This window comes from Dicentrarchus labrax, unplaced genomic scaffold, assembly GCF_905237075.1.
Source record: "Dicentrarchus labrax unplaced genomic scaffold, dlabrax2021, whole genome shotgun sequence".
Taxonomy (NCBI): Eukaryota; Metazoa; Chordata; class Actinopteri; family Moronidae; genus Dicentrarchus; species Dicentrarchus labrax.
Genome location: NW_026136718.1, coordinates 775,001 through 797,500, shown reverse-complemented (window position 1 = coordinate 797,500; position 22,500 = coordinate 775,001). Strand labels below are relative to the sequence as shown.

The 22,500-nt window shown below is 39.3% G+C and overlaps 2 protein-coding genes and 1 long non-coding RNA gene across 11 annotated transcripts in view; 2 read left to right on the top strand and 1 right to left on the bottom strand.

Moving 5' to 3' along the window:
* Nucleotides 1–5,355, top strand: part of patj (PATJ crumbs cell polarity complex component) — a 104,282-nt gene extending 98,927 nt beyond the window's left edge. For 3 of the 4 annotated variants that reach the window (XM_051375587.1, XM_051375586.1, XM_051375585.1), the window contains 5 exons: nucleotides 94–216; nucleotides 335–439; nucleotides 937–1,040; nucleotides 1,164–1,287; nucleotides 1,648–5,355. In XM_051375587.1, the coding sequence (XP_051231547.1) occupies nucleotides 94–216; nucleotides 335–439; nucleotides 937–1,040; nucleotides 1,164–1,287; nucleotides 1,648–1,794 (603 nt within the window). In that variant the 3' untranslated portion in view covers nucleotides 1,795–5,355. Of the gene's footprint in view, nucleotides 1–93; nucleotides 217–334; nucleotides 440–747; nucleotides 827–936; nucleotides 1,041–1,163; nucleotides 1,288–1,647 lie in introns of those variants that run through there. The other variant, XM_051375588.1, reaches the window with a different exon arrangement.
* Nucleotides 5,356–6,994: 1,639 nt separating this feature from the next.
* LOC127349784 (uncharacterized) lies at nucleotides 6,995–15,590 on the top strand. The gene is made up of 5 exons (XR_007880390.1): nucleotides 6,995–8,032; nucleotides 8,731–8,850; nucleotides 9,638–11,402; nucleotides 13,327–13,490; nucleotides 15,143–15,590. It is a non-coding gene; the product is annotated as an uncharacterized LOC127349784 (long non-coding RNA).
* A 1,637-nt stretch (nucleotides 15,591–17,227) lies between these two features.
* The window catches only part of pdzk1ip1 (PDZK1 interacting protein 1), an 11,113-nt gene continuing 5,840 nt past the window's right edge, over nucleotides 17,228–22,500 (bottom strand). For 2 of the 6 annotated variants that reach the window (XM_051375677.1, XM_051375675.1), the window contains exons 2-7: nucleotides 22,152–22,233; nucleotides 20,511–20,673; nucleotides 20,015–20,104; nucleotides 19,367–19,441; nucleotides 17,847–17,921; nucleotides 17,228–17,702 (exon numbers count right to left, since the gene is read on the bottom strand). In XM_051375677.1, coding sequence (XP_051231637.1) covers nucleotides 17,630–17,702; nucleotides 17,847–17,921; nucleotides 19,367–19,441; nucleotides 20,015–20,104; nucleotides 20,511–20,673; nucleotides 22,152–22,218 — 543 coding nt within the window. In that variant the 5' untranslated portion in view covers nucleotides 22,219–22,233 and the 3' untranslated portion in view covers nucleotides 17,228–17,629. Of the gene's footprint in view, nucleotides 17,703–17,846; nucleotides 17,922–19,366; nucleotides 19,442–20,014; nucleotides 20,105–20,510; nucleotides 20,674–22,151 lie in introns of all 6 variants that reach the window. The other 4 variants (XM_051375676.1, XM_051375678.1, XM_051375679.1 and 1 more) reach the window with 4 other exon arrangements.

Here is a 22,500-nt window from a genome sequence, read left to right as displayed (position 1 = left end):
GTCAGTTCAGGCTCTTTAATACATCATGTAAACTCTTTTATTCTGGATGGTTAGTGAGTGTGTTCTCTGTTTCCTCCCTCTCCCTCCCCTCAGGGTGTCAGTGACTCCCTCGGGGTGAGTATAGCCGGGGGGAAGGGCAGCCCGCTGGGTGACATCCCCATCTTCATCGCCATGATTCAGGCCAACGGAGTCGCCGCCAAAACACACCGACTCAAGGTAGACTGAGAGACGTACGGTTGCATGTGAGACTGTGTGGGAGTGAATGAATAATAATAATATAACTGAATTGTGTGTGTGTGTGTGTGTGTGTGTGTGTGTGTGTGTGTGTGTTCAGGTGGGCGACAGGATCGTCAGTATTAACGGTCAGTCTGTGGACGGTCTGTCTCACAGCGAGGTCGTCACCATGCTGAAGAACAGCTACGGGATCATCAGCCTGCAGGTGAGTACAACAGTAAACTACTTTAGTGGGAAGGGGGCACTAAAGGCGACTGTTTGTGGTTCACGTTTGAGTAAAAGAAGAATAAAGAAAGAAAGTAAATATTAACAACGGGCCGTATCGTGCTGCTGCGGAGGAGGAGGAGGAGGAGGATGTTGCTATCTCTGCGTCTGTAAATCTTATAAAGCAGTTCTTCACTAAACAGAATAAATGCGTACAGTACTGCAGTGGTCTGTGTGTGTGTGTGTGTGTGTGTGTGTGTGTGTGTGTGTGTGTGTGTGTGTGTGTGTGTGGGGGGGGTTCTTCTACAGTCTGACCACTGGATTCACCATCGATTCTTGCTAATCTAATTTACATCAGGGGCATTTCTCACATACACAAAACTCACAGACTGTACAGTTGAAACACACTAGATATGTATGAATAGTAAGTTAGTGTGTGTGTGTGTGTGTGTGTGTGTGTGTGTGTGTGTGTGTGTGTGTGTGTGTGTGTGTGCTCAGGTGGTAGCGGACACCAACATCAGCGCCATCGCCACTCAGGTAGAGAGTCTGTCCAGCAGCTGCAGTCTGACAGCCAACACGGACACACACACAGCAGAGCCAGAGTGAGTGCACACACACACACACACACACACACACACACACACACACACACACACACACACACACACAAGTATATGTAATGACAGGTGATGTTCACCTGGATCTGACCCCCCCCTCCTGCTCAGGGGTCCGCGGCCCCGCAGCATCAGTCTGGAGAAAGGCTCTGAGGGACTCGGCTTCAGCATCGTTGGAGGATTCGGCAGTCCACACGGAGACCTCCCCATCTACGTGAAGACCGTCTTCAGCAAGGTCAGAACCAGGCTAGCTGTTTCCACCTGCTTCCAGTCTTTATGCTAAGCTAGGCTAACCAGGTCCTGACTCTCTGTACACACACACACACACACATCTTTCACAGCATTTATCAAGTTCTCTTTTACCCAAACCTAACTGACAAAACTAGCTTTGTCAGTTAGTGTGTGTGAATATTTCTAACAACTAATCTCTACGTAAGAACTTTTAATGTAGTGATGATGAAACTAGAGTTTGAACTGTAGTGCTGCTGCATTCTGGTGTTGAATGAACATTAGAGCCTCACTGCGTGGATGTGGACGTATTGTTGGTTAAAAATGGATCGTTAGCAGCACCACAGCGTGTTGGTGTGTGTTTCAGGGCGCGGCGGCGGTGGACGGGCGTCTGAAACGAGGTGACCAGATCCTGTCGGTGAACGGAGAGAGTCTGCAGGGAGCGACACACGAGCAGGCGGTCGCCATCCTGAAGAAACAGAGAGGAAACGTCACACTGGACATCCTGTCATAACACACACACACACACACACACACACACACACCTGCATGCACACACCTGCACACACGTGCTCCTGGGACTCGATCAGATAAATGACAGACTCTTGGACTACATATCATCGTTATGGATCATGAACTGAACTTCCCAACATGCAAAAAAAGAGAGCCAGTAACCAGTACAACTGATGTCTGACCCACAGAGGTTCTGCAGCTGAAGAACCGATGGGCTCGTATTCTGGTGTTTGTTTGGGTCTGAGGATGGTGACATATTTACATTCAGTTTATCTTTTCTTCCAGCACCACCAAAACCAGTTTAATTCCACAAATACTCAATCTAATGAGCAGAATGAATGAACAGTTGTGTTTTCATAAAGCCTCAGAATAAGAGCCATTTCTTTTTTCTTCACCTCAATTGACCCTTCCTAAGCCCCGCCCCCCGCCGAGCTGTGCTCCAATCACAGTTGAGCATCTTTGGAGATCTCACCTTGAACTGAGGCTGATGATTCGATGGGTAAAATAATATTTAGTTGCAGCCCTGAAATGTATTACAGTTTATCTTAGAAATATAAATATAATGGAAATCCATCAAATGATTGTTGAGAATTGTCAACCTCATGGTGGCGTTAGACAAAACCTCGTAACCTCGTTCATAATAATCATAATGAAGTGACATTTAAATCCAACCTGTTAATATTGCAGAGGAACAAAAAGGGAAGATCTGTTCACTGACACTGCTGCTCACATTAGCTTAGCATCTCCTCTGTGGTAAAACTGGTTAGCAGTAGCAGAATTATAGCTTTAATTCAAACTTTATTCCATAAGAGACAAAATTAAAATGTTCCTTCATGATAGAGATACACTTGGAAAAGTTTCCTTTAAGTTCAAAATGAAATCTCTGTTAATCAGATAATTCAGCTCGTTAAAGAGTCTGAATTATTATCTACTATATTATTAACGAGGTCTTAAGTTCTTATAATTATTCAGTCCAGAGAACACAGAACAGATATTAAAGGAATGAATCCATACGACACACACACATTATATAAACTGTATAAACTCATGTCTCCATGGAGATGACTCTCAGGACTGGGTGGGCTTGGAGACCCCCTGTCGCCCCCGGCAACAGATACAGTGTCTTCCACATGATTGTTATCATGGAGACAAAAGTTTGTGTCTTATTAGAAAGACTTTCTAGAAGCAGGCGTGAATAAAAAGCAACAGAGCGACATTTCTCTCTCGTTCTCCCTCTTCTCCACGGCGTGTTAGCCTAGCTTAGCACAAAGACTGGAAGCAGGGGGAAACTGTTAGCCTAGCTCCTTGAAGAGAACAACACCTTTTAAACGACTCCAAACCGGTCGGATTTATTTTATTTGTCAAGTCTTTAGCATGGAAGTACGTTCATGTTCAAGTTGTTATTATCTTGTATGCTAACGTGCTAGAGGTAGGACGGACTCAAACCAACAACCCCACAAGTGTTTGTAATGTATTAAGGTGTTATTATTATATATTATTTAGTGCTCGGATTAAGGGTTTTTTATTGGGCAGAAACACCTTAAATGTGTCATTTAACACGCACAACTGAATCTGTTAGGGTGGAAATTAAGGACGTCTTTGTTACAGATTAAAGGGTTGAAAATGTAGAAAGCCGTTCTAAATATCTTAATTGAGCTTTTTCACAGCAATAGTAGGGTAAACACAGGTGTTACCAATGATACCGTGAAGAAGGTCTATTGAAAATACCGTAAATTAGTACGTTAATTAAAGGAACAAAGGTACTCAGTGTCGTAAGGACTTTAGCTCCGGTGCTAACAGTTGCTAAAGTTTCCTTTTACATTTTCATATTTTTACAACTCATCAATAAAAAAAAGACTCAACATGTAAATCAGACAGAGTTGAAGTTGTTGGAAAGGTTAGAACCGTTTCCCCTGATTCTAGTCTTTGTAGTCAAACAGACCTTTGTCTTTGTCCTCTGATGGAGTCACTTTTATTTTGGCAATATTTAAATTCACTAAGCGCCAAAGCTAAAAGATCTTTAACCTTAGATCTGTCCTCACTTTTATAAGCTGAGGCCGTTGAGCTACAGCAGCTCTTTGTAAGTCCGTCCTGAGTTAGCTGCTAACTGTAAACTATGATTGGTTGCTAGGAAACATCTGTTAGCGCCGTCCAATCGAGAGCATCCAATAATATAAACTGGAAGTCACTGTAGCGTCACAAGCTAGCATAACATCCAAAATTTAAATCTTTTCAAAAGGCTCAAAAGATAGAAATCTTGTCAAATGTAGTTTTATTTCTGGAGAAATAATTCACAGCTATCAGTGTTTATGCTAAGCTAATGGACGGTTACTCATTGAGTCCGTTTTTAATCATTTGAGGTGTTTTGTGAAAAAGAATCTTCCAGATTTTAATCATTATTAAACACAATTTATCAAGTAGAACGAGACTAATTTAAAAACCTAACACTCTCTCAACCAATAAAAGCTGATTGCAGGTTTAATTTCTCTATTCTGTTTATTCTCTATTCTGTTTATTCTGTTTATTCTCTATTCTGTTTATTCTGTATTCTGTTTATTCTCTATTCTGTTTATTCTGTTTATTCTGTTTATTCTCTATTCTGTTTATTCTGTATTCTGTTTATTCTGTATTCTGTTTATTCTCTATTCTGTTTATTCTGTTTATTCTGTTTATTCTCTATTCTGTTTATTCTGTATTCTGTTTATTCTGTTTATTCTGTTTATTCTCTATTCTGTTTATTCTGTATTCTGTTTATTCTGTTTATTCTGTTTATTCTCTATTCTGTTTATTCTGTATTCTGTTTATTCTGTTTATTCTGTTTATTCTCTATTCTGTTTATTCTGTATTCTGTTTATTCTGTTTATTCTGTTTATTCTCTATTCTGTTTATTCTGTTTATTCTCTATTCTGTTTATTCTCTATTCTGTTTATTCTGTTTATTCTGTATTCGGTTTCAGATTCAGGGAGCGGATTTGATGAAATGCTAACAAACATTATCTGGAGAACAAGAGGATTTAATAAAACGTCGGACTGTTGCTTTCTTATATTTTACAATGTGACGGTAGTTGTGCGTCAGCAGAGTTTTGCTAACGTTAAGTTCGATACCACAGTACTCTGTTCAGATATTTAGGTTAATTAAAACTATTTAGAACAGTTTGTTTCTGAGGAAATGATCTGTTGAGCTTCCTGTACTTTATACATATCAATCAAGTGCAAAATACTTCATGTTCAGCTTTTTGTTGCCATAATTACTGTCTTCATTTTTGGTACTTTATTTGTAGATGTCACAGAAGAACTGTAATTTATTTTTTGATTGCTGGAAATTAACAATGTCTTTTTTGTTGCGTTGTTTTATGTTTTGTCAGAAATCACAATGGAAACCCTGCAGCTTCTGTTTGCCTTCACACAGGAGTCAAAAACCAGCTGGGGCTGCACTTTATTTTACATCATTTCCTCACGTTACCTGGAAAGAACTGTCATTTGGTTGTATTTATAGAGAAAATACAGTTAGTGTTCAGTTGAATCTTTTAGTCAGAGCACAATAAATGAATAATGAATTGCCACTCTTTGAGAGAAATTACTTATCAAAAAAAACCTGCTCAAATGTGCCGTTGTAACTGGATTTGTTTGCATCTCAAATTAGCCGAATTAGCTGTTAGCAGCTCCTGTTTGCAGGGAACCCATAGATGTACGGACAACTATCACTGGATTACTTCGATACTGAAGAAAACTTAAAAACGTGATGATTCTCAGGCAAGTTCTGCAGTGTGTTTTTTCAATGATTTCTAAGTGGATTTATGGACGTTTATTGTGGGCGGACATCAGAGATATAAATGTGTGTTTCATGTCTGTGTGTTCACATTGGACTGATTAGGATTTTTGATTTAAATTCACTTCCTGCAGTATCTTTGCCTTCCACTGCTTCTGTCTTTCTCTTTAGTCTTCGTCCTGCTGAATCCTGTAGTATCACCAAGGTTAAAATAATCTGAAATCCAATGGAAAAATCACTTTTAGACAACACTAACTTCAGGTTGGACCACAAAAATACCTCCAGGCTTCAGGAGTAACAGGTTACATCTAACTTCAGGATACCAAAAACAAAGGAACTTTAATCCATGTCGTCAGAATAAAAAGACGTAATCAGATTACAGCTATATTTAGTATAAAAGGAGATTATTGGGATTTTATTAAAATACATCACAGTACATTTCAATTTCTGCCTTTCAGCTATGAAAATGGTCTGTAAACTACTACCTGAATTTACTTCATGAAAAGCTTGTTAAGAAAGTTTTTCTTAAAGAATGTACAGAGTTAAGGACACATTGGACAAAAATCTTCCATTTTCTTTCTAAGGTTAAATCAATCTGTTGTTGTATAGAATAAAAATCATCTTATTGGTATTTCTTTTTTCTTTTCTTTTGCATATTTGGTGTTCAGGTTATCCTCCGTACAGTAAGGCATTACGAGTAATAATGTTACAATAATATCATTACTTTCCCTTGTAACTAGTAGTGTAACTAATTACTAATAAATGTCAGTAATAATATTGCAGTTACCCCCAAAATGTAATTAGTTACAATATTAATTTTGTTGATGGCAAAATGATTGAGGCCGTGCCAAAATGTTAAAGAAGGCTTAGGATTAGATTTAGATTTTTTTTTTTCATGAACTTCTTTAGTCTACTCACCGATTAATTCTCTGGAAGTAGTTTGTAACATAAGACCTGGAAATGGCAGAAATGGTGCCAATATTTGAACATTAAATTCAATATGGCCGACTTCCTGTTGGAGCTTTTTGTACATGTTAACATCATACATAAGCCTGAAGATTGTCATACATGCCGGTCCAACTGGACAGCGGGGCTGCTTTTCAAAGTTTTGTAGGGGGTGCTGTTGAGCCATTTAGGCTAACATACTCCTCGTGGGACAACCAGGTCTCAGTAAGACAAAGTAAATCAATATCATAATCTGATATTAATTCATTCACTAAAACAGCTTTAGAGGACAGAGACCTGATATTTAACAGTCCACATTTCATTCTCTTATTTTGTGCTTGAGGAGTTGGTTTTAATTTATGATTTTTAAGTTGACTCCTCTTGTTTTTAATAGTTTAAATAATTTAGGTGGTCAGGGGACAGACACAGTCTCTATGGGGTTTTGGGTGGGTGACTGTTCTAAAGAAAGCGCAGAGAAGAGTGTAAGACAGCAGCTCTGCTTCCTGGTCCTAACTCTGGACTGTCAGGTTTTAGAAATAAACTTCGCCATATTGCTAGATAAGAGAGCCGCTCCATCCAAAGTGGGATGGATGCCGTCTCTCCTAATCAGACCAGGTTTTCCCCAAAAAGGCTTCCAGTTATCAATGAAGCCCACATCGTTTGCTGGACACCCCCTCGACAGCCAGCGGTGGAATGACGACATGCGGCTATACATGTCATCACTGGTCAGATTGGGGAGGGGTCCAGAGAAAACTACGGAGTCCGACATTGTCTTAGCATAGTTACACACCGACTCCACATTAATCTTAGTGACCTCCGATTGGCGTAAACGGGTGTCATTACCGCCGACGTGGATAACAATCTTACTGTATTTACGTTTATCTTTAGTCAGCAGTTTTAGATAGGATTCAATGTCGCCCGCTCTGGCCCCAGGGATACATTTAACTGTTGAGCTGCCAATAACCACAGTTGGTTTCTCTCTCTCTCTTCTCTCTATTACAAATAATATAAATACACTGTTACTTACATAATCTGTGCAAATACACACATTCTATTAACATAAATTAACTGATTAAAAAAGAAAGAAGTTGCTGCAGATGTGGTATTTTTAATGCTGCCATTTTGTCAATATATTTAATATATTTTTTCCTACTTTAAACAAATGTGTATATTTCATTGTTCAATGCAAAAAAAAGAAAAAAAATGAAACGTTTCTAGTGTGCATGTCCCTTTAGGGGCTCCATACAAAACAGTTAAATATAAATAATATAAATATGCTCTTACTCACAGATACAGTGCAGATGATGTGTACAGACTTGTTGTTTCCTGATTCTTGTGCTCTGAGCTCACAGTCAGTGTTACTGTTTGACTCTCAGACTGACTTCAGATCAGAAGATGAGTGTTTGTGTGGAGGAAGAGGAGGACAGAGCAGAGTCTCCAGTGTCCAGCTGTCTGTCTATAAAGAGTAACTGGTCCAAAGATATTCCTATACGCTTCAGAACTGAACCTGGACCCTCAGAATCACAGTAAGATACTAAGTAATTTGTATTAGGGCTGAATTATTAATCTAATTGCAATCGTGACAACTCACTGTGCGATTAAACCGTGAAAGGTTTCAATTTAATTAAAGTCTGTGCAAAGCAAAAAAAAATATGATCTCTGAGTTTCTGTGAGAAAGAAAACCGTGTTATTAACGCCAAACGTGAATGATTTAAAAAATCGCCAAATATATGAAATTAGCTTTCAAAAGTGGGAAAAATTAACATTGTTCTCTGCTCTGAGCCTCTGGGGGGCGCTGAAGCCTCGCCACTCTGAACTGAACAAAATGATGACTGCAGGAAAGTTAAACCCTGATGAGTAAAGAGACAACTGACAGTCAGCGTATAAACCAAACAAAACACAATTACACGTGTTTATAAGTGTAATGCCATATGTGTGACTTAATAATTAATATGTTACAACCAAGCTTATTTGTCCAAATGTTGGACATTCAAAATGTCCTTTTTTAATGAGAAGTTGTATTTTTCATATTAATTATTCTATTTACTTTGTTTAGTTGTGTAGTATGACCTTTTCTCCAAATTGTGCAGCCATAATTTATATGACTCAGTTTCCTCTGACAATGCCATGTTTGTTTGTGGATTCTTCTCCCTGAATGACTTTGTCATCTAAAAATGTATCAAGGATTCAGGCGATATGAATATAAACATGTTGGTGTTTGCAGAGTTCAGACCAACAGACAGAGGGCAGAGTCTCCAGTGTCCAGCTGTCTGTCTATGAAGAGTGACCGGTCCAAAGATCTTCCTGTACAGTTCAGTAAAGAAACTGGACCCTCAGACTCACAGTAAGAGACTGTTTTTACTGTAACTGACCTGATGATGATGATGTTTTGAGGATGAAGACAAATTGTTCTGCTAAAATATTGGTATTTATAATGAGACTAAAGAAAACTATTCCTATTTTTCCTGGTTCAAAAGACCTGAAATTAAAATCTGAAAGAAACCGTTTGAAATGTATTTATTAGTTTGGCTCTTCCTCAGATCAGCTGTTCTGATTCTGTGTGTGACAGTTTGCTCTTTAATGAACTACTTCTGTAAAATATGCTGAGGACATTTTCAGCTCAAAGGTCCACTTACTAATGATTGAGAGCTCCAGTTGAAAGCTTTGAATCATTAGTAAGTGGACCTTTGAGTTCAGATTCTCTCCCCGTATATTGTTCCTGAAGGTGAAGAACAAACTTTTACTTTGAAGTACTGCAGGAAGTGTTGAGTTTGTATTAATAACAAACTACAGGCTGATCAGTAAATGTTTAATAAGACAGAAAATCAGTTAATTAGTGTCCATGAAAGCAGGAGAGTTGAAATAAAAGGAACAATAGTTTCATTACAGACTGAAAGCTGAATTCAAACAAGTAGTGAGAAGTTGTTTAGAAACAAGGTCTCCCCATAGTGGCACAGTCCTTAACTCACCTTCCCTGGAGATACAAAGGTCCAGGGTTCGAGTCCTCAGGTGGTCAACAATGTGGCAGATATCTGCTCATTTGCTGCTTGTGGCTATTTTATTGATTGTTTTTATATTGGTAATGAAATGAATCAGCAGATTGTCAAAATTTGTTTGTTTTCTCTTTTTAGTGAATGCTGGTCTGCAGAAGGTTTTAGATCAGCATAAGATCAGTCTGAAGACGAGATGTAAATATGTGTCTGAAGGAACTGATGAACCAGGAAGGGGAACCCTCCTCAACAGGATCTACACTGAGCTCTACATCACAGAGGGACAGAGTGAAGAGGTTAATACCCAACATGAAGTGAGACAGCTTGAGACAGCTTCCAAGAGGAAGAGCCTCCATGACGCTCCAATCAGGTGCCACGACATCTTTAAAGCCTTACCTGACCAACAGAGACACATCAGAGTGGTTCTGACGAACGGTGTCGCTGGCGTTGGAAAAACCTTCTCAGTGCAGAAGTTCACTCTGGACTGGGCAGAAGGCTTTGGAGAACCAAGATGTCAGTCTGGTGGTTCTGCTTTCGTTCAGGGAGCTGAACCTGATCAAAGATGAGCAGTACAGTCTTCTCAGACTGCTCCATGTTTTCCATCCAACATTACAGAAGGTCACAGCAGAGCAGCTCACTGTCTGTAAACTTTTGTTCATCTTTGACGGCCTGGATGAAAGCAGACTTTCACTGGATTTCCACAACAATGAGGTTGTGTCTGACGTCACACAGAAGTCTTCAGTCAACGTGCTGTTGACAAACCTCATCAAGGGGAATCTGCTTCCCTCGGCTCTCGTCTGGATAACTTCCAGACCTGCAGCAGCCAATCAGATTCCTCCTAAATGTGTTGACAGGGTAACAGAAGTACGAGGCTTCACTGACGCCCAGAAGGAGGAGTACTTCAGGAGGAGAGTCAGTGATGAAGATCTGTCCAACAGGATCATCTCACACATCAAGACCTCCAGGAGCCTCCACATCATGTGTCTAATCCCAGTCTTCTGCTGGATCACTGCTACATGTTGACTACAGACCAGAGAGGAGAGCTGCCCAAGACCCTGACTGACCTGTACTCACACTTCCTGCTGGTTCAGACAAAGAGGAAGAAGCAGAAGTATGATGTGGGACGTAAGAAGAGTCCACAGGAGCTGATGGAGGCTGACAGGAAGGTTCTTCTGAAGCTGCGGGAGGCTGGCGTTTGAACAGCAGCAGAAAGGAAACATCATGTTGTACCAAGAAGACCTGAAGAAGTGTGGTCTTGATGTCAGAGAGGCCTCTGTGTGAGTTTGTACAGAGATCTTCAAAAGAGAGAGTGTGATTTTCCAGAAAACAGTCTACTGCTTTGTTCATCTGAGCATTCAGGAGTTTCTGGCTGCAGTCTACATGTTCCACTGTTACACCAACAGTAAGAAAACAGAACTGAAGACTTTCTTGGGTCAAAAATATGTTAATTCAACTCTGGATGTCTTCCTGAGGGAAGCAATGATGAAATCCCTGAAAAGTAAAAATGGCCATCTGGACCTGTTTGTTCGCTTTCCTTCATGGCCTCTCTCTGGAGTCCAACCAGAGACTCTTAGGAGGCCTGCTGGGTCAGACAGACAAGATTCAAGAGAGCCATCAACAACCTGAAGAAGATGAACAGTGCTGATATCTCTCCTGACAGAAGCATCAACATCTTCCACTGTCTGATGGAGATGAACGACCACTCAGTCCATCAGGAGATCCAAGAGTTCCTGAAGTCAGAGAACAGATCAAAGAAGGAACTCTCTTTGTTCCACTGCTCAGCTCTGGCCTACATGCTGCAGATGTCAGAGGAGGTTCTGGGTGAGTTTGACCTGCAGAAGTACAACACATCAGAGGAGGGACGACGGAGACTGATTCCAGCTGTGAGGAACTGCAGAAAGGCTCTGTGAGTCCAGATGTGTTAACATTATAAAGCAACTTAAAGCTGAAGGCATCAGTATTAGTAAACATACACACATGCACTGTATAAATCTTTTACACCATAAACTTTTTCTTAAACTAGTGTTAAACGTGCTTATTGAATAAGTTATCAATAGATATTGATTATTGATAATTATATCAATTATTGTAGGTGCAACAAGTTGTTTGGATCAATAAACTGTCTTTAAACTTAATTAAAGTCCTCGGGAACTACCCTCTAAACAGAGGGAAATGATAGAAGGTCTATTGATCAAAGTCTCATCTAGCATAAATTATGACCCTTTAATTAACAATTAAATAATCAAAATAAAATGGTATAAGTAACAATTCTCAGGCCACAAATCCAACTGTAATCTGATTACAGTGAGGTTGTGACTCTAAGAAGGTAACAAAACAGGCTGAAGGAACGCTTTAGAGTTCCTTGCGTAGCTGAGGCTGATTTCCGCACAACATTTAGGCAAAAACAACCAAAAGGCACTTCTGGTCAAATATAACAGAATTTATTATATCATAGCAACGCTAAATATACAATCAATTCCACAAAATAGAGCCAAAAACATAAAACAAAAGTCCTAATAAGTAGTGGAGACTATATACAAGTGTGTGTGCACCTGTGCACGTGTGTAGGTGTGAATGTAACAAAAGGGGAAAGATGGCGGTCTCAGACCCTGCAGGGGTCCTGAAGCAAACCACAGTTAACAAAGGAGAGAGAGGGTGTGGTGAATGGAGGTCTTGGGACCGAGACCACGTGAGGGGAAGCGAGAATACACACAACGGAGTTAGTGGAACAGACGGGAGAGTTTAACAACACCGGCCTGAACGGCTCTGAACCACGGTGATAGTCACTCTACGTGTGTGTAGGTTCCTAAGTCAGTGGAGGAAAAGAGAGCGAGAGAAAGAGAAATAGCGTGGAAATAGGAGAGGCGTGCGGGACCTTTAACTGCTATGAAATCACTCCCAATAGCAAGACTGAGCGATCAGTCCTGTAAAACTCAGTTTCATACAGTTAAAACTCCCAATAGCATTCACTATACCCGCCAACAAGCAGTGCTCAAATGTACAATCAATCAAATGAAAGTAACAAATCATCACACAATGATCAAAACATAGAATACACTGATCAATGATTTAGTGTCTATTTAACTGTTTAACTAAATCTGCCAAGAATGTCAGCCTTACTTTAGGGACTCACTCCTTGTGATCCCGATGCTGGTCGCCTTGGTCCGTTCTTTAGAAGACAATGTTCGTTGTTGTATGCAGCGAACTTACCGGTATATTGGAGCATCATGAAGTATCTTCTATTGTCTTCTAACTATCTTTGTTTGGGTGGAGGTTTAATACAAATCCAGCTGAAAAACTTTGGGAGGGTAAAGAAAAAGAGGGAGAGGAAGAGAGGAGCTCAGTGCACCATGGGAAATCCCCCGATAGTCTAGGCCTATAGCAGCATAACTAAGGGATGGTTCAGGACTCACCTGATCCAGCCCTAACTATAAGCTTTATCAAAGAGGAATGTCTTAAGCCTACTCTTGAATGTGGTGAGGGTGTCTGCCTCCCGAACCACAACTGGAAGCTGGTTCCACAGGAGAGGAGCTTGGTAACTGAAGGCTCTGGCTCCTGTTCTACTTTTAGAGACTATAGGAACCACAAGTAGCCCAGCATTCAGAGAACGTAGTGTTCTAGAGGGGTAATAGGGTACTATGAGCTCTTTAAGATATGAAGGGGCCTGACCATGAAGAGCTTTATAGGTGAGGAGGAGGATTTCAAATTACAGAAAAAACAGAAAAACAGTCTAAGTGTATATCTGATTTTACATTTGTTAAGATTCCTGTTTTTGGGGATACATCGTTACCTGTTGGGGGCAGTTGGTGATTATTTGTCTGTATTCACAGACGTTCTGGTCATAAGCTCTCAGAGACTCACTGTGAAGTTCCGGTCTCTCAACCCCTCCAATCTGAGAGAACTGGACCTGAGTGTCAACAACCCTGAAGGATTCAGGAGTGAAGCTTCTTTCTGCTAGACTGGAGAGTCCACATTGTAAACTGGAGACTCTGAGGTCAGTTTATGTGTTTGTATCTACCAAATTTAATAACTCAGAATTCAGTTTGTACTCAATTTGGATTGGTGTACTGTACTGTAATGTAAAACTGTAGGATTTATCTTAGAAATTATCTTTAAATAGACAAATCTTTATTTAAAAAATGTAAAGAAGTTGAACGCATTTACAGGAAAAATGTCTTTTATAACTTTTTTTATATTAAAGCTCCAGTGTGTAACATTTATGAGGATCTATTGTCAGAAATGTAAAATAATATTTTTAGGTATGTTTTCATTAGTTTATAATTATCTGATGTTTGTTAACTTTGAATGAATAGCTTTTATCTACAGAGGGAGCGGGTCCTCACTCACAGATAATGTAATTGTGAAGTCTTTCCAATCATCCATTTTCCCCTTCTTTAGTAGAAGGTGTATTTTCTGTGTGGTGTTAAATGAGGTGTTAAATCCTTTAAAGATTTATACATTCTTGATATAGCCTGTTTGATACAGTGTAGTGCATCACACTTATTTTACCAAGGCTCGCCTAGCTAAGATATACAATGATGTCTCTCTGACTTGTGGTGGTGTCATCAGGCCCCTGCTAACCTTAGACACATGCTCTGGCTCTGTCCATCCTAGCTTCACTTCTGGGTATTTAATCCTCTGTCTGAAATACTGGGCCGAAAGCTCGACCCTAACCTTCTCGGTGCTCTCTTCGGGGGCTCCTTGTCCTCTTTCTCTGTATCCCAAAAGGATGTAATAGTTTTCACCACTTTACTGGCTAGAAGACTGACTCAGTGAATCTGTCAAAAAAACAAATTAAGTCTGATTAAAATGATAAAAATACAGAATACAGACAGAGAATGAAAATATCAGGAAAACTCATCTGTGATCAGTATTCACAGGAAATAATCAAACTTCCTGCAGTGGTGGAGTTCACTATTTGGGTTCATTGATCGGTTGATCAGCTGTTCTCTGCTGTTATTGATTCTGATCAATAGAGTATGAAATATATATAAAATCTGTCACTGAGTCGGTTTATTTAATGATAGAAAAGAGCTCCCTGAAGGACAAAGGTTGGAACCAGGTTACATTTCAGATTCAGAGAACTTTGCTCGCTCACATTTGATCCAGTTATTAAGCTGATTGAGGATGAAGCTCACAGTCAGTCTGTGGGCTGATGAAGATGACTATGGTGATGGAGATGAGTGTGCTGATGAAGACGACTGTGCTGATGAAGATCTATGGTTTGAAATGGAACAAAAACATTAGTCTGTCTGATGAATGAAATGAGTGCAGTAGTGATACAGCGATGTGTGGAGAGTCGGGTTGATGGCACATCACAGTTCTACCTGGTCGTTGTTATAATTCATCTTCAATCTCAGGTTGAGTGTGTTGTTAAATCCCTAATGGCAGAGGTTAAGAGCTGAAGTCACTACGTCTTTATTGAAGCAGCAGCACGTTGTCATTAATATTAATGAGAGCTCTTTTTCACCTCTTTGTATTTTACAGTTTGCAACCTGCATCCTGTTGGGTTCAGGTGTTTGGAGTTTCCATTTTCTAAACTTGTACATTGTAAACCTTCTTCAGCTCTGAACAGATTATTAAACACTGAATGATTTCAAGCAGGAACATTGTCTTCTAAACTCACATCTTTTATTCTTTATTCAGATTGAGTTGGTGCAGTTTGTCAGAGATCAGCTGTGATTATCTGGTCTCAGCTCTGAAGTCCAACCCCTCCCATCTGAGAGAGCTGGAGCTGAGTGACAACAACCTGAAGGATTCAGATGTGAAGCTGCTGTCTGATCTTGTGGAGAGTCCACACTGTAGACTGCAGACTCTGAGGTCAGTAGAGGGTCTGAGTCAGTCCATGCTGGTTCCAGCAGTCTTGGACTAAACACAGATCCAGTATTTGCTGCTTTCCTCAGTGAAGCTGTGAGAGGAGAATGGGGACAGGCTTCAGGATTGGACAGACAGACAGACAGAGAGAGAACAGTCAGCCAATCAGAGAGCCAGAAGCTTGTTGTGATCATGTGTTTGAGTTGATGTGAAGACGACTGTTGTTGTTGTGTTCATGTGTTCAGGAAATAAAGCTGGATTCCAGCTGACAGCATTACAAGATGTATAGAGACAGTGGTCCTCATTCATCCAGTCTGATCTCACACTGTTTGTTCTCTCATTTCTACACTAAACAACTGATCAGTTGGTCTTTGTCACAGCTCTGAGATCAGTCTGACTGAAGCCTGCAAACAAGCATCATTACATTTAGTGACCATGTGGTCTTTGTACAGACCAGGACCTCTGCTGGAGTCCAGTACCCACAGCTGATGTGTTGCTGTTCAGTCTTTGTATGAACATGTAGGACCTTTAACATCAGATATATATCTGTCCATTTGTCTCTTGTTTGTCCAAATAGTTTGAATATTTACACATTTGTCCTGTAAGATTTCAGATGAAACATTCAAATGTGACTGAGACTGTGGTTTTTATCAGCTTTGAACCCTAACAGCAGTAAATGCATCATTCCAGTGGGCAGTGAATGTCTCTCTGTTTCTGCAGTAATGATGTGTTCAGTCCCTGCTGCTCTTTATACTGGATGTGCTGATGGAGGGAGTCTCTGTAAACACTGATTTATCTCTGCTGTCCTCTGTCTCCTTCTCTCCTCAGATGGAGGTGGTGATCTCAGTCAGACTGTGAGTGGTGAGGAAGGAGGTTGTGTTGGAGGATCCGCTGTGTCCTGATGATCCAGAGAGGTTGAAGCAGCAGCATCAGCTCTGACTGGGCCATGTTACTGGGAGGTAGAGTGGAGAGGAGAGCTTTATCCAGCAGTGACTGACAGAGGATTCTGACTCTCAGTGCTGCAGTCTGAACTGCTCTGAGATCAGCTCCATATGTGTTCCTCTGGATCATGTGACAGAGTATCATCAGTGTATCTGAACTACAGTCTCTGCAGACACACTGAGACTGCTCCACCTGGACCTGGACCTGAGTCTGGATTTAGGTTCTCTTTTGAAGATTAGTTCTGTTTATGACAACATAATTGTAAATGTATTTTATTGTCAGTGAAATCTTATTATCCGTTACAGTTAAACTATTAATTATCAAATACTGAGCCAATTATTGACTCAATCAACTGTTGACTGAATGACGTTTTTAGATGTTTTGTCCTACCAACAATAAGGTCACACAGAATTTACCAGGATTTGTTGAATTGTTGAGATCACAACTTCCTGCAGTGACTCTATAATCTTGTCCCAGAACTTCAGTAACAGTAAATATTAGCAGAGAAATATCAAAGATACGTAAAATGTCCCAAACACTGCAGTCGCTGCTCTACTGGTCTATATATCGGCTGATTCATCAATCACACTCTAATGCTACTATTTCATTATTGTAAACTAAACACTCAGACTTTGAAACCCTAAAACCTGCAGCTCAGTTTGATCCCATTTCACTGATATTGATCCAAAGAGCCTCCATGGTGGCTCTGATATTGTGAATGATCGTTCTGTCTCTTCTGATTATTGATCTTGTCTGTTGGAGCTGTGTTTTATTAAAATGAATTAAAGAGAGCACAATCGACCTCGCTGGACTCTTTTTGAACTGTAATCTGTTTGAACGTCATCAGACCGACTCAGGAACCACAGGTCAGAGGTCACCATCTGTTTTCTGGAAAATGAGACTTTTCTGTCGTTGTGTTTAATTATTAATGGCAGTTATTCTTTCATTGATCAGTAATGAGAGACGACACAGCAGTTTGTTAGAAAAGATAACTTATTAATCAGATCACAGGACCGACAGCTGCTTTTCCTCCTGTTCACTGATCTCAGTCTGTGACTGGAGACCTTTTACAAAGTCAGAAAAATACAGGCACACACATATTGATCTAGTTTAAGCCTCCGATCAGGTGACAAAAGATTAATAATCAATATAATGTTATAGTTCTGCTAAATTAATTTTGCTGCATTTTCAACATGGATGATATCTGAAGTTCCTCATCGTAAGCTCCACCTGCCTGGGACAACAGGTACAACTAAACAAAGATAATATTAACACAAAGAAACATCATCTGTAAAAAAGAATTTTCTGTGTGTTTTGTCTCCGTCCAGATTTGGTGCCGACGGCGTTAAGGCATCCAATAGGATCAGTTCAGGACGGTCACATGGACGTAACCTTATCGTCAGCGCTGCCGAACGCCAGGTTGTCGAAGGCGTTTGGGTCTTCTTTGCTCCTGATGGACAAACAGAAATTATTAAATGCAAATTCCAGCAAATAGTACAGTTTCTTTTTCTTCTGTCAGGGTGAAAATATTATTCGATTATTGTCCTTAAATGTGACAATTCTTCCATGTGATTGGTCGTGATGTCGGTCCTACCTGACCATCTCCAGGGTGGTCTCGTAGGTGTTTCCGAATTCATTTTCTCCAGTTGACTCCACAGTGCTCTTCCTCCTGCATACAGATGGACTCTGTTAGACTGCATTAATAATCATTTATTTATTCAAATCTATCCATTGTTTAATTCTGAGTCAATTATTTGATTTGGTCCATAAAATATCAGAGAATTGAGATTTTAAGAGCAAATTAATCATTTGACTCAGCTCTTGTTTTTATCCACAGGCGTAGCTGAGATCTGAGAGTTGACACCAAACGACCCATTATTCCCAAACCCCAATAGTCCGATAAATGTCCCATTTGTCCGACGGCCCATTATTTAAAGAACAGTGTACTGCTCCGAAGGCCCATTTATCCAAATAATACACTCTCCCTGGAATTCTTTGACCTTAATATCTTCAGCGGAGTCGATAATGGTATCGATAAAATCCGATCAATTACTATCCATAATGGTAATAACACACATGTTAACAAAAATTTAAGAAAAAAAAAGGGGTTTTTTTTTTTGGGGTTTGGGGTTACGGTTTTTTTTTTGGAACAGCGGCACTGCACCGTCAACACAACCCTCAGAAACATCAGCACTGCTCTACTGTCTACAAATGCTTTTTGTTTGCTGATATACACGTATTACTGTACATATTAGTTTATGTCTATTGATACTGTTAGTCTATGTTTGTACATTGAGAACAAGGTAAAACTGGAGTCAAATTCATTGTATGTGTGCACACACCTGGTCAATAAAGTGATTCTGATTCTGATTTAGACCTGACAGAAAGAGAGGGTCTATAAAGTTATTTCAATATTGGGACTTTCAGCATTTCCTTTTAGTTTAGGACTTTAACTACTATAATTATCATTATATATCATTACTCATCTGATTATTTACTCAATCTCAAAATGACGTCTTTAAATAACAAATCAAAACCAACAATAAGGTCACACAGAATTCACCAGGATTTGTTGAATTGTTGAGATCACAACTTCCTGCAGTGACTCTATAATCTCGTCCCAGAACTCCAGTAACAGTAAATATCAGCAGAGAAATATCAAAGATACGTAAAATGTCCCAAACACTACAGTCGCTGCTCTACTGGTTAATATATCGGCTGATTCAATTAATGGATGCTGATTGATTTCCTGTCAAAGGATTAATTGATTAATAATCATTTCAGAGCAATATTTTATAAAGTGAAATATGTTTAACCAGTTAACTACAGCTGTGAGATTAATGTAGAGCACAACGCAGCATGGAGCTCTGTGGGCAGCTCGCAATCTACCCGTTCAGGATCTCTTCAATCCAACACCGACTATCTGTCGACCAAATTAATATTATATATGGTATAAATTATATAATTCTGATAACCGATGAATATGCTACCATTGCCTCTCTCTGCTTTTTCCCTTTGTTCTTCGTGGTTCTCTCCTGCAACCTGACTGGATGCTGTCGAACTGGTTTAAACTCAGAGGATCTTTCATGTGATTGGTCGTGATGTAGGTCCTACCCGGTCATCTCCAGGGTGGTCTCGTAGGTGTTTTCAAATTCATTTTCTCTCGCTGACTCCACAGTGCTCTTCCTCCTGCATACAGATGGACTCTGTTAGTTCTTTTCATTTTATTTTGTCTATAAAATATCACAAAATTAAGATTTTTAGGATGAAATGTATCAGTTTGAACAGTTAACTGTTTTCATTTAGAAATACTGAGTGAACTGGTTTAAACTAAATGGATCTGAAGTGTTGATTGCTGGGAATGAACAGAAGCTGATTGAGGAAATTAACCGATTTGTTGGACGCTTTTTAAATACTTTCTAATCTTTGGGCTCGGGGGAAGGTATCAGCTATTTTCTCGTCAAAAGGCTCAAGTCCAAGTCGGAGTCTACAGTCAGCAAATCTGTAGCTCGAGTCCACACCTCTGTTAATCAGTGTTAGTTAATATTGGATTTTTGATTCAGTTAATACTTGGATTTAATTAATATGTGACTGGCAGTAATCTCCACTGTATGACATTAAAGCACAGATTGAACTGCTGCCTGTACGTTTCCTGTAGTTGTACCAGTTTATTGAAGTGTACAAACTATAAAAGTAAACAATATAGAGCGTCTTCAGTAATTTCCACAGTGGAACGAAGAATGTGAAGGTTGCTAGTCGTACCTGATCGTGTCCAGGTTGGTCTCGTAGGTGTTTCCGTTGGTCACAACAAATTCATTTTCTCTGTCGGACTCTGACTCCACAGCGGTCTTCCTGCAGACAGACTCTGTTAGGACTGCATTATCTACATTGGTTTCAAGTCAATTATTTCTTTTAAATATCAGGAAATTAAGATTCTCTGTATTTTCCACCATTTTTCTTACTTTATTTTAAGTCTGTAACGACAACTATAATCAACAATAACTGCAGATTATTCCCTCGATTAATACATTTATTTAGTCTGTAACTTGAAATTGTAAAATGACGTCTTCAGATGTCTTGATTTGTCCGACCAACCTAAACCAGAAATATATGTATATGTATATTTTTTAAAGCCTGGACAAACACATTATTGATGAATTGATAAATCATTTCAGAGCAATATTTTACAGGGTTAAAGAAAAGTAACCAGTCACTTTACATCAGATTTCTATTGTGCTTAATTAATTAATAATAATACTTTTTATTCATAGATACGTTTGTCTTCCCCCTGACCGACCTGCTGGGTTTCTCACACCAGGCCTTTTTCACCAGCAAAGTGACGAAGACGAGGAAGAGGAAGGCGGAGACGGCGATGATGCCGGTGAGCCACTGAGGCAGCAGACGCTCGATCTGAGGCTGAGCTGCAACACAAACACAGAGGTCAAAGGTCAGCGAACGTCCAAATACGTTTTTTAGTCACACAAACAATTGTTTTATACAAATGATAATAAACCTTAAAGTTTTAACTCCAGAAGATATTCTGTCCAACAGAAGCAGAGCAACAGCTGAACCGAACTGTTAGCTATCCTGATCTACACTGTGTGAGCTGATCAATGGTTTAATAACCGGAACTTAATCGGCTCTGATCTGCTAACAACCACCAAACTATTTTACCAGCTAACATGAACTCAGATGTAAATAATCAGCAGCTATCATAAACTGAAACCCTTTATAAAACCTGATCATTAAGTGACTAAATTAACGTCTTAAAACTTCATTTGTGAACTGAAAGCTTTTTTCAAAAGTGGTTGTTGATTCAAACGTAGGAACAAACGAAGGGAAAGAAAACAAATCAAACTCCTTCATTTACATAAAGGTGTTTGCTGTGTTATTACAGACAAATGAGAAATGAAGGTATTTTAAGGGATTGTAGTTGTAGATTATAGTAGCACAAAATGAAATACTCAAATTCAGTACTTAGGCACAGTACTTGAGTATATTTCCACCACGTCCAGGCTTCAGTGAAGACTATGACCCCAATAATGATCTTACCAGGAACTCATTTCCTTGTGCACTCATTATCTTCCCTTTTCATCTTTTTAATAATAATAACTGATGATCATCATTTTAATGCTATTTGGTTAACAGTAATACATTTTCAGAGGTGGATTAAGGATTAATTAGGGGTTTTAAAGTGGTGTTGCTTCATAATGCAATGTATATATTAAAGTAAGAAGTGTTATATTTCAACATTAGAAGTAGCATACAATAGAAAAACACATTTAATTCCAAAATCAGTACAACACTTTAATAAATGTAAGGTTTATAGTGAGGGAGAATGTTTTTGGAAGGTGTGTCTCCATTTTATGATCGTAATCATGATATTAAGAGAAATCTGCTTCCTTGTACACTCATCCATATCCTCTGTTAAAAAATACATTTTATAATTACCAACCGATGACTGTAAACTGCTCATTTACGCTGACATTACGATATTTGTTTTGAATTTAATCAGCTTTTAAACACTCAATCATTAAAATCTTCTGGTGAAACAATAGGTTGATCAATTCATTGTCTTTTTTCTTTTTCTTTTTTAAACAAAAACGTCGAGCATTTTCTAGTTTTAGCTCCGCAAATGAGAAAGGTTTATGTTTGTCTTTGTTATATAAGGCAATAAACTGAACATTTTCTGGTTATGGACTGTTGGTTGGACACATTATGCAATAATTACAACTCTATAAAATGATGAACCAAGAAAATAACATACAGATCGGTAGATAGTGGAAATATTGCTAGTTGCAGCTCTAAGACTATGTTTTTTTATAAGTTTTCATTGGATTATAGAGTTTGAGCAGTAGATTTAATGTGATTTTAAAGTTATTGTCAGCACAGCTCGTACCTGTCTGGGCCGCCGCCGCTGAGACCGTCAGCAGCAAACAGGAAGTCACTGCACAAAGTTTTCCCATCGCTGATTCTCCGCTCTAAACAAAGAAAGTTGTGACGAACAAACAAGAGTTAAAGCTGAAGCTTCGGAGGTCAAGTGGAGACTAACAGCAGACTGCAGATCAGCGGTTCAGGTTGAAGCTAAGTTAATGTTTAACTCAGAGTACAAACTCTGATTCACAGGAAAAAGCTTTTATCTCTCTCAGTTTATGGCCTCAAGTGGACTTAGAAATCTACAGACATACTTAAAGGTTGCATTCATCGGCTGTTTAATAGACAGATTTATTTTTATTTGAATCACTGAA